Source organism: Peromyscus maniculatus, chromosome 1, assembly GCF_049852395.1.
Source record: "Peromyscus maniculatus bairdii isolate BWxNUB_F1_BW_parent chromosome 1, HU_Pman_BW_mat_3.1, whole genome shotgun sequence".
NCBI lineage: Eukaryota > Metazoa > Chordata > Mammalia > Rodentia > Cricetidae > Peromyscus > Peromyscus maniculatus.
The window spans coordinates 30,894,769-30,911,341 of record NC_134852.1 but is presented as its reverse complement, the minus strand read 5'-3'; the positions used below and the strand labels follow the sequence as shown (position 1 = coordinate 30,911,341).

Below are 16,573 nucleotides of genomic sequence, written 5' to 3'. Positions count from 1 at the left end.
ATTCTCTAATGCAGCTGTGCTGGGTAAAGCAACCTCAGATCTCACTAGGAACCTTTGTGGGCCTCTACAACACACACACACACACACACACACACACACACACACACACACACACACACACAATGAGCCTCCCAGACAAATGATTAAACACAACAAAATGAGACAGTGTGGGAGGCTCTTTTCTTTGCCACAATAATTTCCTGTTTTCTCATCTTGATAACTTTTTTGGGTTTTTTTTTATGGAGGGAATTGAGGTGGTGGTTTTGGGGACAGCATCTAATGTAAGCCCAGGCTGGCCCCATTCTCCCTATGTAGCTGAGGTTGGTCTTGAACTCTTGACTCCCTACAGTCACTACTTCTAGAGTGTTGAGATCATGAGATCATTAACCTGTGCCATAACACCTGACCTAGTGACATCTCAACAGGTGTTAAGTAGAGTTGATATTCTATCTCAGAATTTTAACAACTTAAATACCCAGGTAACGGGTCACGGGGTTGTAGCAATAATCTATTTTTACGCTGAGGAAATGTCCAAAGCAATAACAACAACTGCCACCACAGCACAGCTGACTGGCAGGTACACGATACCCTGCAATTTCCACCCACTCACATTCTTGGTGATACTTAATGGTAATTGCATGTTCGTTAACATATGGTGATTCGAGCCAAGGGAAAAAGACTTGTGGATTTGAATTTGGAATTCAACAAATCCGGTCTGGCCCAGTGAACAATTAGCTAAGTGCTGGGTGTGGTGGTGCATGTCTATGATCTCAGCACTATGGAGGTGGAGGCAGGAGAATCAGGAGTTCCCTGGGGTACATGAGACCAAGTCCCATAACAAACCCTGTGGGGCTAGAAAGCACCCAACATGTGAGGCATTAAAAACATGGGTCAGATTTGGCTCTGAATGATGTCTCCATTCTACTGGAGTTTAAATCCTATTGAAAAGGCTTGTGCTTCTAGTTAATTCCAGGCCAGGTTCATCTTTCCTGGGCATCTTGTCTGCATGGATGGATCTGATAAGGGTCAAGGTTCTGGATGAAATGACAAAAGGTCCATTCTGACTAGTTCCTCTCATGTCTAGTCTCCCAAATACTGTGACAGTCCACTGTAGCTCTAGCTAATATACGTTCCCAATTATGAGATAACTTTCCTGTGCCCTTTGACAGCTCAGACCAGAGAGTTCAGCATCCTCTTGAAATATTAAAATGTAAGCTTGTAGAGCTTATTTCCTGTATGAATCCTCTGATGAAGAAAGGCCCTTACCACATTCCTCCTCAGCATGGGCTCGCTGGTGAACCAGGAGACCGGAGCTCCAGCTGAAGACTTTCCCACACTCCTCTCACTTGTACGGTTTCTCTCCAGTGTGGACCCTGTGGTGGTCTTGGAGGTAGGACCTCTGCCGGAAGCGTTTTCCACACATGTCACATGGGAATGGTTTTTCTCCTGTGTGGACTCCACGGTGAGCTAGAAAATTGGATGCCCGACAGAAACCTTTTCCACACTCCTCACATTGATAGGGTCTTTCTCCAGTATGGGACCTCTGGTGGGCTTGCAGGTGTGACTCTACACTGAAGCCCTTCCCACACTCTGCACACTGATACGGTTTCTCCTCGCTGTGGACTCTGATGCACTTGGAGACTTGAAAACTGACTGAAGGATTTCCCACACTTCTCACATTTGTAGGGTTTCTCTCCTGTGTGGATTCTACAATGAACGTTCAGATCTGAACTCTGACAGAAGCTCTTCCCACATGTAGGAAGAGCTTCTTACATTTGTAGATCCCTTCCCGCACGTGTTACATTTGTGGGGTTTCTCGCCAGTGTGGCCTCTCTGATGGGCCAGAAGGTCTGAGGCCTGACCGAAGCCCTTCCCACACGCCTCACATATGCAGGGTTTCTCTCCCGTGTGGACTCTAATATGAATGTTAAAATCAGAACTCCGACTGAAGCCCTTCCCACAAGCACCGCATTGATACGGCTTCTCTCCAGTGTGGCCTTGCTGATGGTCCAGAAGATTAGAGGCCCGACAGAAGCCCTTCCCACACGCCTCACATTTGTATGGTTTCTCTCTGGCGTGGCTTCTCTGATGAGCTTGGAGGTGTGAGCCTACATTGAAGCCCTTCCCACACTCCTCACACTTACAAGGCTTCTTTGCAGCGTGGACTCTGATGGACTTGAAGACACGAGCTTTGATTGAAGCTTGCCCCACACTCCTCACAGTTATAGGCCTCATCTCCTGTGTGGACTAACAGGGGTGTCTGACCATGTGAGTCTTTCCCAAGATTCCCACACTCCTCATATCCGTTTGAGTTTTCTTCAGTGGGGACGCTCTGATGATACTGAAATAGTGGCCTTTGACTGAGATTTTTAAACAGTGCTTCAGACTGGGTCGATCTGTGTCTCTGCGGACTCTGATGGGACTGAAGACTGGAGACCCGACGGAAGGTGTTGTCCCAGTTCCACACTTGGAGGGTTTCTCTCCTGGAACGGCAGGAAGATGACGACTGCAACCAGCATCTTCCTCACATGCCTCTTCTTTGCGGCATTCTCCATGGTGAACTTGAAGAAATGAATTCCTCCTGGAAAGTTTACTGAGCTCCGCTCCTTCGCTCTGCACAGCATCCTGTTTCCCCAACGCAGAGCCGGTTCCTCCATCCTTCCCCCTGCAGTCTCGACCCTGGGTTAACTCCCTGGTAACTTGTTGCCAGATGCGTGAGCAGAAAAGTTCCTCCCGGGGCAGGTGCCTCCATCCTGCCTCCTGAAGGGACTCCATCTCATTCAGATTCCTGGCTCCTAAAAGCATAAAGAGAATTCAGAGAGAGGTAGGGCGTGTGGGTGCTCTGTTCGCTGCTGTCGGGGTTATGTAGTTAAGTCCACAGTCTATAGACTACAGCATTCCAAAGGATAGCTCTGTTAACCCTACTGCCTCTAGGTAGGCCCCAGCTCTTAAAAGTTCTTCAGCCTCCCAAAAGTGGCACTAGCTGGACCCAAGCATTCAAAATGTGAACCTACAGAGTATATTTTGGATTTAAACTACAAAAGCCATAGACGCCCCATACATACTTGGTCCTATTCAGAGTCCAGATTAATTCAGGTTAGTTCTGCAGAGATGTGTTGGGTAATATTATTTTAAACTGTGTTACTTTTGTTTATGTTGCATTTGTTTAACTCTGTGAAGCTGTGTTGCTTTGTCTGTCGAAAACATTTGATGGTCTAATAAGGAACTGAATGGCCAATAGCCAAGCAGGAGAAAGGATAGGCGGGGCTGGCAGTCAGAGAGAATTGATAGAAGGAAAAATCTGAGAAGAAAAGAAGAAGTAGCCAGAGAAGGAGGAGGGCCCAGGGGCCAGCCACCCAGCTAACAGCCAGCCATGGAGTAAGAGTAAGATTTCCATAAGTAAGAGAATGGGAAAAGCCCAGAGGCAAAAGATAGACGAGATAACTTAAGATAAATAAAGCTGGCTAGCAACAAGCCAAGCTGAGACCAGAATTTATAATTAAGAATAAGCCTCTGAGTGTGATTTATTTGGGAGCTGGGTGGTGGGCCCCCCAAAAGAGCAAAAGCAACCAACAACATTTTGGCATTCCAACGTGGGCCTGAATTTCCACATAGGGGTTAAGAAAGCTGAGAAGAAAAAAAAAATGGCTCTTTAAAGAGTTTTTGCCTGCTAGTGAGACCTTGAGCAGCTACTATATTAAGTAGGAACAAAGAACTAAGTAAGAAAAGCCTGCCACTGCACAAGCGCTGGCATTCTAGAACTCTAGGAAGGTTGAATGGAATTCTCAGTCACCTACCTCCACCTGGGCTGTGTGTTTAGGCTTGGCTTTCACAACCTGAGAAATAGGCAGAGTCAGTCGCCAAAGCCATGGGCAGAGGTCCATAATGCTTCTTAAGTTAAAGTTTGTTCATGTGGTCAAAACGGCTAAAGGATACACAGTAAAAAAGTCCAGATGGAAACAACCTCTAAATAGGTTCTAGTGTATTTTACAATGTGTGTAGGCTTAAGAAAAGAAAAAAGGTATATTCATAGAAAAAAAAATGAATAGTTTAAATAAATAGTTGTTTGGGTTTTTTTTGTTTTTTTGTTTTTTTTTTTGTTTTTTTTTTGAGACAGGGTTTCTCTGTGTAGTCCTGCCTGTCCTGGATCTCACGCTGTAGACCAGGCTGGCCTAGAACTCACAGAGATCCGCCTGGCTCTGCCTCTTGAGTGCTGGGATTAAAGGCATGCACCACCACTGTCCGGCAAAAAATAAAGTCTTTAAAGAGAGAAGTAAAGTAATATAAAAAGGAATAAGCCACGTAGAGATGGGAAATATACAGGGAGTCTGAATCCTGTGTGTTATTGTGTCAATTTTGAATTTTTTGTTTGTTGAGAAGCAAAAGACAGCTGCATGTTGGGCATCAAACAAACTCCTTATGGAGTTTGCTTTCAGTGTGGCAAGGCTAGCCATTTGAGCAAGAAGCTGCTCATGCCTCGACAGCTTGATAGTATGTTGTATAAACTAGACATGCAGGACCCACAGGAAGTGACTACTGAACTTTGCCAAAACAAGGTAGGATGGTCCTTCAGGGTTCCTACTTCACAGAAGAAACTGTCAGAGATTCTACAGGACACAGAGGAAAGTGACTGACAAACTTTGCCAATATAGGCAGGACAGTCTTTCAAATTTCTTGCTTCATTGAAAGGTCTGCCAGACACTATGGGCCTGACGGCTGAAGATGGATGCCCCAATGTTGCAGAGGAATGTTGGGTGACTGACTGGTCAGGCAGCCCGATGTCTCTATTGTTAGATAATATTGCATCCTTCTGGGTCTTGGGTAGAGTTGAAGACTAGATAGTTATAGTTGCAGTTTTCCTTAGATATGAAAGTAAATTAGGTATGAAAATTTGGATTTACTAAGATAGGATAGATTATGGAATATTTTCTTTAACTTTACCAGACATAAATGAATTAGAATTCAGTACATTGTGAATGTGATCTTTACCTGATAATTGTTTTTATTGTATACAGTTTTACTATGTTAAAGTTAAAACTTTTTGGTTTTGTTTAGAAAAAAGGGGAGAAATGTTGGGGAATAGTATTTAAAGTGTTACTTTTATTTATGTTGCATTTGTTTAACTCCTTGAAGCTGTGTTACTTTGCCTGTCTAAAACACCTGATGGTCTAATAAAGAGTTGAGTAGTCAATAGCAAGGCAGGAGAAAGGACAGGCAGGGCTGCCGGGCAAAAAGAATTGACAGAAAGAGAAATCTGAGAAGAAAAAGAGGAAGTAGCCAGAGAAGAAGGAGGACCCAGGGGCCAGCCTTCCCAGCTACACAGCAAGCCATGGAATGAGAGTAAGATTTACAAAATAAGAGAACGAGAAAAGCACAGAGGCAAAATGTAGATGAGATAATTTAAGATAAGTAAATCTGGCTAGCAACAAGCCAAGCTAAGACCGGACATTCATAATTAAAAGAAAAAAAAAAGAGTGCAGCCCAAGGTTTCACTGAACCAGAGAATGGTTCCCCTTCCCTTGAACATCCTGTGTCCTGTCATCTCACCTACACACTCTAGAAGCCAAGACTCCCATATTTATGAATGAGACCCATACAAAGCATCACAATGAGTGACATTGCAGTATGTGTGCTCATCACGCACATAAATAAACATAATTTTTAAAAATATAAAGGAAATCAAACGAGGATAACAATATTGATCTGTGGCCTCCTAGCACGTGTGTGTGTGTATAAATATGCAAATGTATACACATGTGCATACATCCACAAGGAGCCATCCAGATGGAGAGGAAAAGCATCGTGTGACTAAGTCAAGGGAGCCAGTACAACTGGAAACTGATCCTGAGAGCGGGATGGACACCCCAAAGTTGTGCACAGACTGAGAAGCAGGATAGATGAGTCACTCTGTTCTCACCTGTAGACTCACAGTTCCAACTGACCATCCTCAACATCCAAAGCACGTCTTCTCTCTTGAGCTGGAGTGAAACATCTGGAGTCATGATCTGATGCTCTGTGAGGAATATATTTGAAATCAACACAGCAGAGTCCCAAGTCCTAAAAACAAGCATTCCACTGCATCTGCTTCAGGACATCAAACCTATTCTTCCCCAACCTATAATACAAGTCAGTGGAAGATACACATTGTTTGAAAAGCCCCTAAACATACAGACACAGGCTTTAGTATACATTACTTGACAAATGTCTATTTTCATTATCTCCTCTCCCTAGTCTCTCGAACTGTTCTTGGCCATGACCTAGATAGACTGCCAGGGTATTTTATGTTTCATTACATTTTTATTTAATATGTGTATTTGTGTATACCACTGGTGATCAGAGACAACAGGTGGGACTTGGTTCTCTCCCTCCACCAGGTAGGCCCCAGGGATTGAAATGGGGTCATTACCCTTTGGACCAGGTGCTGTTACCAGATGACCACGTTATGGCCTCAACTCTACTTTAATTTTTAAAATACTTCTTTTGATTTGTATTGATGTGGATATGTTAGTGTGTGTGCATGAGTGCATGAGTGCAGGTGCCCATGGAGATCAGTAGAGGGCAGCAGATCCTCTGGAGCTGGAGTTACAGGTATTTGTGAGCCACCTGATGTGGGTGCTAGGAACCAAAATCTGGTCCTCTACAAGAGCAGGCAGCACTAACTGATGAGCTCTCTCTCCAGCTGCCTCAACTTACTTCAGTGAAAATAGTGTTTGTAGGCATGACTCAGAATGTGCCACCACCTACTAATTGAGATTATGATTTGAAAAAGATGAAAGCATACTCCCATGCTTTCAATTTTCACTTCATTTATAAAACTAGGGAGATTCCAACTCTGTATCACACGATGATAAGAAATCTAGAAACTACTTCAAAGCCTCGTGTAGTGGGTAGCCCTTCCAGCTTTGACCTAAAAGTACCACCCACTTTGAGGCTTCGGTAACTGTCACATCTACAAGTAAGAGCCAAAAGAGGAAGCCTGAAGACCCAAGATCCGGATGGGCCAGCTCTCTTGGTTCCTGGATCCTGGACACTGGAGTTAGACTGAGCAGAGTTCTCCAGAGAACACCGCTGGACTGCGCTACACCTTTCCCAGACCCTGTAACCTATCCTTTCACTTGTAAATTACCCCACAGAATAAACCTCCCTTTTAACTACGTGGAGTTGCCTTAATATTTAAACCAATATTCTCAGATCACATCTAGGGCCAAACTGCATGGACCTTGTTCAGCACCAGTGTCTGCCCTCACCCAGGGACACCACATTCCTGAAGTTCTCCAGCATCACATCACAGTACAGCTTCTTCTGGGCAGCGTCCAGAAGCTCCAGCTCCTCCTCGCTGAAGACCACGGCCACATCCTTGAATGTCACCATCTCCTCTGACACCAAACCCTCAACTTCAACCTTGGTCTTCTGCAAGGACAGCTCTGAGAAGTGTGGAAAGATGAGTGGAGAGGAAGTCCTGAGCTAAGAACCCAGAGGCCATGTTTCCACACCACTCACCCGCTTTTTGTTACTGCTCCTTTTGGTTTTGGAGACAAGGTCTTGTTTTGTAGCCTTGGTTGATCAGAAATTACTGTGTAGACCAAGATGGCCCTGACCTTGTACTGATTTTTGCACCTCTGCCCCTGCCTCCCAAATGCTGGAATTTCAGGTGTGAACCACCATGCCAGGCAAATTCATCTGCTTAATCACATAATTGTTAAAAGTTTTGATACCGGAAGATGAAAGGTTGAATCCAGGGCCTCATGCATGTTAGGCAAGAGCTCTACCACTGAGCCACATCCCCAACCCTGTCCTCATCGCCTAGCTGTGCACAGTAGTGTCCCAACCGGAACACTCCTGGCATTATGTGCCAGATACTTCTCGGCTGTGGGGGCTGTCTGGTGCACTGTGGGGTGCTCACCATCATCTTGGGCCTCTATCCACGTGTTGCCTGGGGTGAAATCAGCTTTAGAACCATCATGGCCAACGAGGCTGCTTTAATTTTCCATCTGGAAACTGGCCCTGAACATTCAGAATCCCCAGATGAAGCACAGTCATCCCAGATGAGGATCCACTCCAGAGGGAGCCAGGAAAGGGGCTCCTTGTCTGCTGCATCTTGCACTCACCAGGAGAAGGTCCTGCATCCTCAGTCACAGGATCCCTTGGAGTCTGAGGGATGTTGGTCCCTGTGCAGACTTCAGCGGTCTGAGCTTCACCCTCCTGACTCTTGAGTGCACTGAAGCCAGGGCTGCCTCACAAGGCTGGTCTGAGGAACTAGACTTTTCCATCTGAATACATTATTCTGCCAATACAGCACATTCACATAGTGAAGGAAACATGAAAAGCAGTTAGTAAACACACCCAGGGTGTAACTCAGCTATGAGAAAGGAAATCCTATCTTTCTCATGGGAGAAAAACTGAACATCTTCTATGATTAATTAGAATGTGTTGAACAATCTACTTTCCATAAAGAGCAGCCAAAGTATTATATATTAAAAGTATGTTTTAGGGGCTGGAGAGATGGTTCAGTGGTTAAGAGCACTGGCTGCTCTTCCAGAGGATCTGGGTTCAATTCCCAGCACACACATGGCAGCTCACAAGTAATTGTACCTCCAGTTCCAGGAGATCCAACACCCTTTTTGGCCTCTGTGGGTTCAGGCACACATGGAGCACAGACTTATATGCAGGCAGAACACTCATACAAATAAAATATTTTAATGTGTTTTAATTTAGTATTTCTAAACAACAGGAACAGTAGTAAAATTTCCTTGCATTTCTTCTGGAGGAAAATGTTAATTAATACAAATATTACCATAACATTTCTTAAGACATCAAAACAGCTAAACTATTTAAATATCTGTGACCAGACTTAGCTACACAGTAAGACTCGGTCTGTTAAATTAAAAAAGAAAAAAGGGATGTGGCTTAGTGGTAGAGCCCCTGCCTGGAATCTCCCAGGGAGGGGCTGGAGGTGTGGTTCAGTGGTAGAGCCCCTGCCTAGAATTCCCCAGTTAGGTGTTAGGGTGTGTCTCAGTGGTAGAGCCCCTGCCTAGCACAGAGAAGCCCTAGATTTAATTTCCAGCACTGGGAAAATGAATTAAGGTGTACATCACTTGAAAATGTATAATTTAAAACTTTAATCTAGACTACTATTACAAATAAAACGTTGTGCCATGAAAAAAAGAAGAAAGGAAATTGGGTGTTATACAAACAAAATGACAGGAAATGTGAATGTATTCAACAATACTCACTTTCCCATACTGTGCTCAATTCTAATTTCAAGGTGAGTGTTAGATTCACTTTTATGTGTATGTTTTGCTTGCATGTATGGTTCTGCACCACATTCGTACTTGGTGTCCATGGAGGGCAGAAGAGAATGTCAGATCCCCCTGAACTGCAGCTGTGGAGAGTTGCATGTCACCACGTGGCTGCTGGGAACCACACTGGGTCTTTTACAAGAACAGTAACACTCAACTGCTGAGCCATCTCTCCAGTCCCCTGAGGAAATTTTTAGAAACAAAAAGAAATCAATCTATATTACAATAAAGGTTAATAAACATTCAGCCACAGGTCCTTGTTTAACAAACAAGTTATTTTATTCATCTGCAGTATGTCTGTTGCACTGTGTGCAGAGGCCAGAAGAGGGCAGCAGATCCCTGGGACCTAGAGTTACACATGGTTGTGGGTCCTGGGAATTGAACCCAGATCCTCTGCAGGAGCAGCCAGTGCTATTAACAGCTGAGCTGCCTCTCCAGCTCTGCCCAGCCTGTTCTCAAACACCTGCTGTTCCCCTTGATTCTTCCTCAGAGAAAGAAACAAGATGTCAGAATCCCTGAGAAATTAGACTACACTTTGGTTTTAGGATTTGGTATTGTTTTTTAAGAAAGGGTTTCTCTGTGTAACAGCCCTGGCTGTTTGGAACTCACTTTGTAGACCAGGCTGGCCTCAAACTCGCAGAGATCTGACTGCCTCTGCTTCCTGAGTGATGAGATTAAAGGCGTGGGCCACCACTACCCGGCTTAGCACTTTGAAAACTAGAAAAAACTCAATGTGGCCAGGTTGGTGCCAAAGGACTTTAATCCCAGGGCTGGGGAGGCAGAGGCAGGCGGATCTCTGTGAGTTCGAGATCAGATTAGTCTAGGAAGGAGTTCCAGGCCTGCCAGGGCTATATAGTGAGACCCAGTCTCAAAACAAAACAAAAAACAAACGAAAAAGCTCAACTCACCTTGACCTTGGTCACCCTGTTGTTCTTGGGGCACAGCTGAGTCTGGGGAAAACACTTAGGGAGAGAAGACAGCTTGTGAGCGTGTGGTCAAAGGGGTGTGGCCCACGTGACTGCTTTACCGCATCGGCCACGGTGTCCACCGTTCAGTGCGGCTTGATGAAGAGAGCGAGCTGGAGTCAGTCACAGCTCACCCTGTCTACTCAGGACCCTGGGAAGGAGACCCATGCCAGCCACACACAGTTCATTCATAACACTATGGGTCTCAGGACGAGGGTTCTGTTTTGCAGACAGTAGAGAGGGAGTAGGAAGTCCCCGGGTGAGGAGAGCACTGTGTGCGCTCAGAGTCTGTGACAGACAGCACCACCACTCCTCACCTGGGTAACCGGGAGCACACTGAGTATCTCTGTGCATCAGCTCTGTCTTTGTCCTTGTGGATGACGGGTTTCAGCATCTAGCCAAGGCTGGTCTGTAACTTGATATGTATGTGACCCAGGTTAGCTTTGAACTTTTGGTCCTCCCTGCCTGGGCCTCCAAGTCTGTCATCCATAAATGAAGACAGTTAACAATGAGAGAATCAATGTCACAGTGTTATTTAAAAATTACATTATGAGCCAGGCAGTGGTGGCACACACCTTTAATTTCAGCACTCCGAAGGCAGAGGCAGGCAGATCTCTGTGAGTTCAAGGCCAGCCTGGTCTACACATGAGTTCCAAGATATCTAGGAAAACCATGTCTGGGGGGGGGGAGACATAAAAAAGAGTATGTATACACAACTGTGGTTTTATGCTAGTAAAATATATAACAAAGAATATATTGCTTTGGGCTGTGGAGATGGTCAGCAGTTAAGAGCACTGGCTGCTCTTAGATTCTGTTTCCAGCACCCACATGCAGGCTCACAAACATCTGAAATTCCAGTTCTGGAGGATTTGATGCCTTTACTGACCTCCTTGGGCACTGCTCACACGTTGTGTACATACATGCATGCAGGCAAAGTACTCATGCACATATAATAAAAACTAATAATAATAATAACAACAACAATAAAAGGACTCACAAAGGCGCCCTGGGCAGCATGTAAATGTGCACACACTGTTCCTCACACACAGCTGGGAAGAATCTACTGTTTAGCTGGTTATGTGATGCTGGTCCCAACACCTAAACCACTGTGTGCACACTCAGCTATCAGAAGGGCAGAAACAGAATGTCATCCCCAGCATTTCTGTGGAGACTAATGGGCATTTGTATGTACCATCCTTTAGGTATTTTAGGGAGTTCTCATAAAATGAAACAGGTGTGACACCCATGGACAAATTAGAGGTGGGTGGGGTCCCTGAAGCCAGCTCTCATGAGCAGCCAGCATTCCAAGCCTTGTTCTCTCTCTCTCTCTCTCTCTCTCTCTCTCTCTCTCTCTCTCTCTCTCTCTCTCTCTCTCTCTCTCTCTCCTCCCTCCCTCCTTCCCTCCCTCCCTCCCTAGCCACTCCCCCATAACCACACATAGGCTGACAAGACAGTGTGATTCTGGGGCCTTATGTCCTACGTTATTCGTGTGGTGTTTCTTCACGTAATTTGTGCGAAGCATGATCATGTAATCTATGTGCATGCCTGCCTTGCCTACGTAAGCCCTTATTCGCATGTGTGGGGAAATCCATAAAAAGCGAATCACTTACTACCTCCCTCTCTCTCCCTGCACGATCTTCAATAGAACTAAGCACATCCCCTCTGTTCTCCTTCCCCTAATAAACTCTTTATTGCATTTTGTTGTGCCTCCTGGCTTTTCTCACACGGTAAACAGCCCTGCTTAATGAATAACACGGTACTGCATAATAACTAACCCTTCCTTCCTTTCTTTCTTTTTCTTTTTCTTTTTTTTTGAGACAGGGTTTCTCTGTGTCGCCCTGCCTGTCCTGGAACTTGCTCTGTAGCCCAGGCTGGTCTCGAACTCTCAGAGATCTGCCTTCGTCTGCCTCCCGAGTGCTGGGATTAAAGGCGTGCCCCACCAACACCTAGTTCCAAGCCTTGTCTCACTGATATTTTGGAAGACAAAAATAGACAAATGCATGCCATGGTCTCACACATACAGGATTAGCTCACATCCCGGGATAGGGGAGGGTGGTCTCAAAGGTGAAGGAACTCTGAGGGAGCAGGAAGTGTGCCACTGGGGGAGGGCCTTGAGGTTTCAAAGGCCACCAGCCATTGTCACCTAGCCCTCTGCTTCTGTGGCTCTCTCAGCAGCTGCTCAGCGCCATCCCTGCCTGCCTGCCGGTTCTTGTCCAAGATCAGAAGTGTACCTCAACTTCTGAATACTCTACTGTTTGATGGATTCTACAGCTTGCCAAAAATAAATAAGGCAAGTAAAGGGATTCTGGCCATCTAAGCAAGGTGAGGATGGCTCTGGCAGGCTTTGCCCTTTTCTCCATTCCCTCTGCCTGGCTAAAAAACACCCGGTAGATTATATTCCTAAAGCTAGCCACCAAGGTCTATTCCCCAATTTTGCCTGAGGCTGACTACCAAAGTTCAGCTATCAAAGTCCCCTTTGATTCACCTAATTAACATGCCCAGTTAAAGTTAAACACCTCATCCTAACACTGGATTTCCCACTTTCCCTTTATAAACCCCCCTTGCCTGTGCGCTGTGTCTGCCTCCTCTATCCAGAGGCAGTTCTCTGTCTCCCCATTTGGGACAAATCTGCCCTGTTACCTTGTGCCCCTCCCCTTTTCCCTCATCAACTCTCTCCTCTACCACTGCATCCTAGCCCATTATAACACAGACCTCCCCTTTTCCTCCTCTTAAAAATTACACCTGCAAGGATTTGCTGCTGTTTTTCTGCCTGAGTCAGAAAGTAGCCACTTTAACTTTTCTTCCTGCTTAATAAAGGATCTCACTGTGAAAACAGGTGTAATCTGGGGTCTGTGGGGGAGTCCCCTTCATGAAGGAACAATTTTGTCCCTCTTTTGCGGTCTATTCCCAAACCTTAGCATCCTGTTGGCTGCCTGTTGGACAGCTTCATGAATCACAGGTAATCGCTGGATAACTGCTCCCCCTACTCTGAGAAGGACACGGTGGGGTCCATGAAACAGGTCCCTGTACCCACTAGGGGAGAGAAGACAAAAACTAAGAAATGCTAAGAAAGGAGAACCACACATTAGAGACAGGGGCAACCCCAGGGGAGCAAAGGCAGCCAAGCACTTTCTTATGCACTTTTTTGTTTGGATTGAGTCAGGGTCTCCCTGCATAGGGTCGCCTGCACTAGAGAGACTTTGAGGCCCTGTTGGGCCACACAAGACTCAGCTGCACACACAAGGACTGCTAAACTGTCCGCTCTGTGGTGCTTTTGAAAGGCAGCCCTAAGAAATGAATAGAAAAATTGCTCTCTTGGTCTTCGTATAGAGACACAATTAATTTGAAGTCCTACTGAGGAAACATTCGGAACAGGAGGCTCCCTGCAGCTCACCGACCCGCTTGTCTCATGGGATGGACAAGCACCAGGTTCTGTGAGCCTGTCTCAGAAGATGCAGTAGAGAGTGGCCTCTACACACACGTACACACACACACCTACACACACCTACACACGCGCACACACATGCGCGCGTACACGCACACCTACCCCCCCACTCTACACACGTATCACCCCTACAACATACACACACACACCTACCACCCCTACACACACACACACACATACACACACACAAGTACATATGCACACAGACCCCCCAAACTCACACACACACAAGCACACACACACACACACACACACACACACACACACACACACACGGCAAAACAAAACATGTTGGGAGAGGAAGAAAAGCATAAACGAGACAGGGTGACAGAGTGACTGTCACCGGAGTTCATTTTACTCTATTTGATGTTTGGAAATTTCCATAGTGAAAACACAATCAGAAAAAGAAAACACTGTGAATTCTGTGACGACAATTTCCCAGCACCCACCTGTGAACACCACACTCGCTCTTTTCCAAACAGGTCCGGGGCTGCGGAGTTGCTTATCAGGGAAAACACTTGCTCTCCTGTTAGGACCCAGGTTGGGTTCCCAGCACCCACACGGATGCTCACACTCATCCCTAACTCCAGTTTCAGGGGATCCTATGCCTTCCTCTGAGCACGGTGCCAGACATACCTGCAAGTAACACACTCCCACACAGAAAGCTAAAAATGAAAAACAAAACAGGTGGGGGGGGGGTGGGAAAATGGTTCAGCACTTAAGAGCACATGTTGCTCTTGCAGAGGGTGAGTTTGGTTCCCAGCACCCACACTGGGTGGCTCACAGTCACCTGTAACTCCAGCGGTGGAGTCTCCAAAACCTGTGGCCTCCATGGACCCCTGGTAAACACTAACAGGTGTGTGTGTGTGTGTGTGTGTGTGTGTGTGTGTGTGTGTGTGTTTGTCTGTGCAGGGGTGGGTGTGGGTATGCACATACTTATAATTAAAAAAATAAAAGTCTTTGACAATTAAAAAGTCCCTAAACAGACGGAATGGTGGGATAAAGCACCCATTTATGGTGTGGTGGCACACACCCTAATTCCAGTTCTGAGGTGTCGACTGAAGGAAGAGCCTAGTGGGTTCTAGACCATCCAGGCTACAGATTGAGAGCCTATCTCTAATAAATAAATACATAAATGAAAATTGCCACAACATTCTCTGACCCAAGAAGATGCACCCACATACAGGGTGACAGACATCCGTGGTCACGTGAACACTGCCCGTACCAAGAACTATACAAACTCACAGTATGTGTGGCCCCAGAGATACCAAAATACCACATACAACACACATATGTCAACAGTACCTTAAATACATGTGTGTGTTTGTGTGCACGCGTGCATTTTTTATACTCTAAAATTGATCCTAAAACCAAATGTGTATTATAGATCCTCCTAACATCCCCTTTTGCACAAGGGGAAACTAAGGCACAGAAAGATTCTTACTCAGTGACAGGGTGTGAGAAAGGTGAGGGAGGGTGAGCTAGACATCCCGGAGCTGAGGAGTTCCCCCAAAAGCTGCCAAGTCCAGCTCTTCCTTGGGGCTGAACCCCGAGTACTGCTAAACTTTCCCCCGAATCAGAAGTCAGCGGCTTGGTGTCCCGCAACATCAGCAACAATGTCTCATTTCGGTGACCCGGAAAAGGTCCTCGCCCATCCTTTTACCGGGTTGTGCAAGTCCAAAGAGGTAATGGGGTCCTCAAGTCAAGCACGACCCACTCACCTTCCTTATTGGAATGCACTCACAAGATCTGCAACCTCTGCAGGGGAAATGCCCCGGCAACGCCAAGCTCCGGAACTACAACTCCCAGGATCCCTTGGGGCAGAAGCCCGGGACAGTGTGCAGGCTCCCTGTGCCTGAGTCCCAGCGTCCTCAGATGAATTGGCTTTGCTTTCTAGCCCTCAAGCAGCCGAAATCTCACCAAACATGCGGATTATACTTGACTTTCTCCCATAGAACATTGCCAAAGTCAAGCGTTCCCGTAGAGTGCTCTGCGCACAGAAAGCGTCTGGACTACATGTCCCAGCATTCTCTGTAAGGCTCTTTCCCCACCAGCCTAAGATTTTCCTTTCACTAAACAGGTGAACACTGGGCTTTGTGGGCGCATCTGTCATTTCAGTACTCCGGAGGACGAGGCAAGAGTCCTGCGTGGGTTACTGTCTTAGTTACTGTTCTGTTGCTGTGAAGAGACACCACGACCAAGGTAACCGTTACGAAAGAAAGCGCTGAAGCAGAGGCTTGCTTACTGTGTTAGAGGGATTAGTCTATGATCTTCGTGCAGACAGGCACAGTTCTGGAGCAGTAGCTAAGAGCTTTACACCTGATCCACAGGCAACAGGCAGAGAGAAATACTGGGCCCAACATGGGCTTTTAAAACTTCAAAACCCACCCTCACTGACACTCTTCCCCCAACAAGGCCACACCTTCCAATCCTTCTGATTCTCAAAGAGTTCCACTCCTTGGTGACCAACCATTCAAATATATGAGCCTATGGGGGCCACTGTCATTCAAACCACCAAAAGGGGAGCATGCCTCAAAAACACAAGAAAAAATTTATATGGTTGTGTCTGAATCAATTTCTCTCTCTCTCTCTCTCTCTCTCTCTCTCTCTCTCTCTCTCTCTCTCTCTCTCTTTCTGTTTAACACACCGATTTACACAGTGATGGCTATTCTTGGTTTACAACTTGGCTACATCTGGAAGTAATGAAAACCCAAGTAACTAGGTATACCTCTGAGCGATTTATTTTCTATTTTTAAAGATTTATTTATTTCTTATGTACATTGGGGTTTTGCCTGCATGTATGTCTGTGTGAAGATGCCAGATCCCCTGGAACTGGAATAACAGACGGTTGTGAGCTGACATGT

General features: G+C 46.0%; 1 protein-coding gene and 1 pseudogene across 3 annotated transcripts; both read right to left on the bottom strand.

The window, feature by feature from the left end:
- Window positions 1-1,225: 1,225 nt before the first annotated feature.
- On the bottom strand, window positions 1,226-2,235 carry LOC143266863 (uncharacterized; annotated as a pseudogene).
- LOC102909346 (zinc finger protein 45-like) lies at window positions 1,761-15,494 on the bottom strand. Of its 3 annotated transcripts, XM_042271907.2 has the most exons (6): window positions 15,431-15,494; window positions 10,208-10,261; window positions 8,109-8,284; window positions 7,248-7,424; window positions 5,918-6,013; window positions 1,761-2,795 (listed from the first exon to the last, which is right to left on the bottom strand). In XM_042271907.2, the coding sequence occupies exons 4-6, from the start codon at window positions 7,369-7,371 to the stop codon at window positions 2,248-2,250; spliced, it is 768 nt and encodes a 255-aa protein (XP_042127841.2). In that variant the 5' UTR covers window positions 7,372-7,424; window positions 8,109-8,284; window positions 10,208-10,261; window positions 15,431-15,494; the 3' UTR covers window positions 1,761-2,247. The 3 variants fall into 3 exon arrangements, with proteins under 3 accessions (XP_042127841.2, XP_042127832.2, XP_076429357.1); XM_042271898.2 differs by lacking the exons at window positions 10,208-10,261; window positions 15,431-15,494 and having other exon boundaries at window positions 2,118-2,795; window positions 7,248-7,410; window positions 8,109-8,265; XM_076573242.1 differs by lacking the exons at window positions 8,109-8,284; window positions 10,208-10,261; window positions 15,431-15,494 and adding an exon at window positions 7,904-8,024 and having other exon boundaries at window positions 2,118-2,795.
- Between the last annotated feature and the right edge of the window lie 1,079 nt (window positions 15,495-16,573).

Coding starts and splice junctions, on each gene's coding strand:
- LOC102909346 (XM_042271898.2), bottom strand. Junction 6,014..7,247: donor CAGGAATGTGGTGTCCCTGG/GTGAGGGCAGAC, acceptor TATTCCTCACAG/AGCATCAGATCATGACTCCA. Junction 2,796..5,917: donor TTGGAACTGTGAGTCTACAG/GTGAGAACAGAG, acceptor TTATGCTTTTAG/GAGCCAGGAATCTGAATGAG.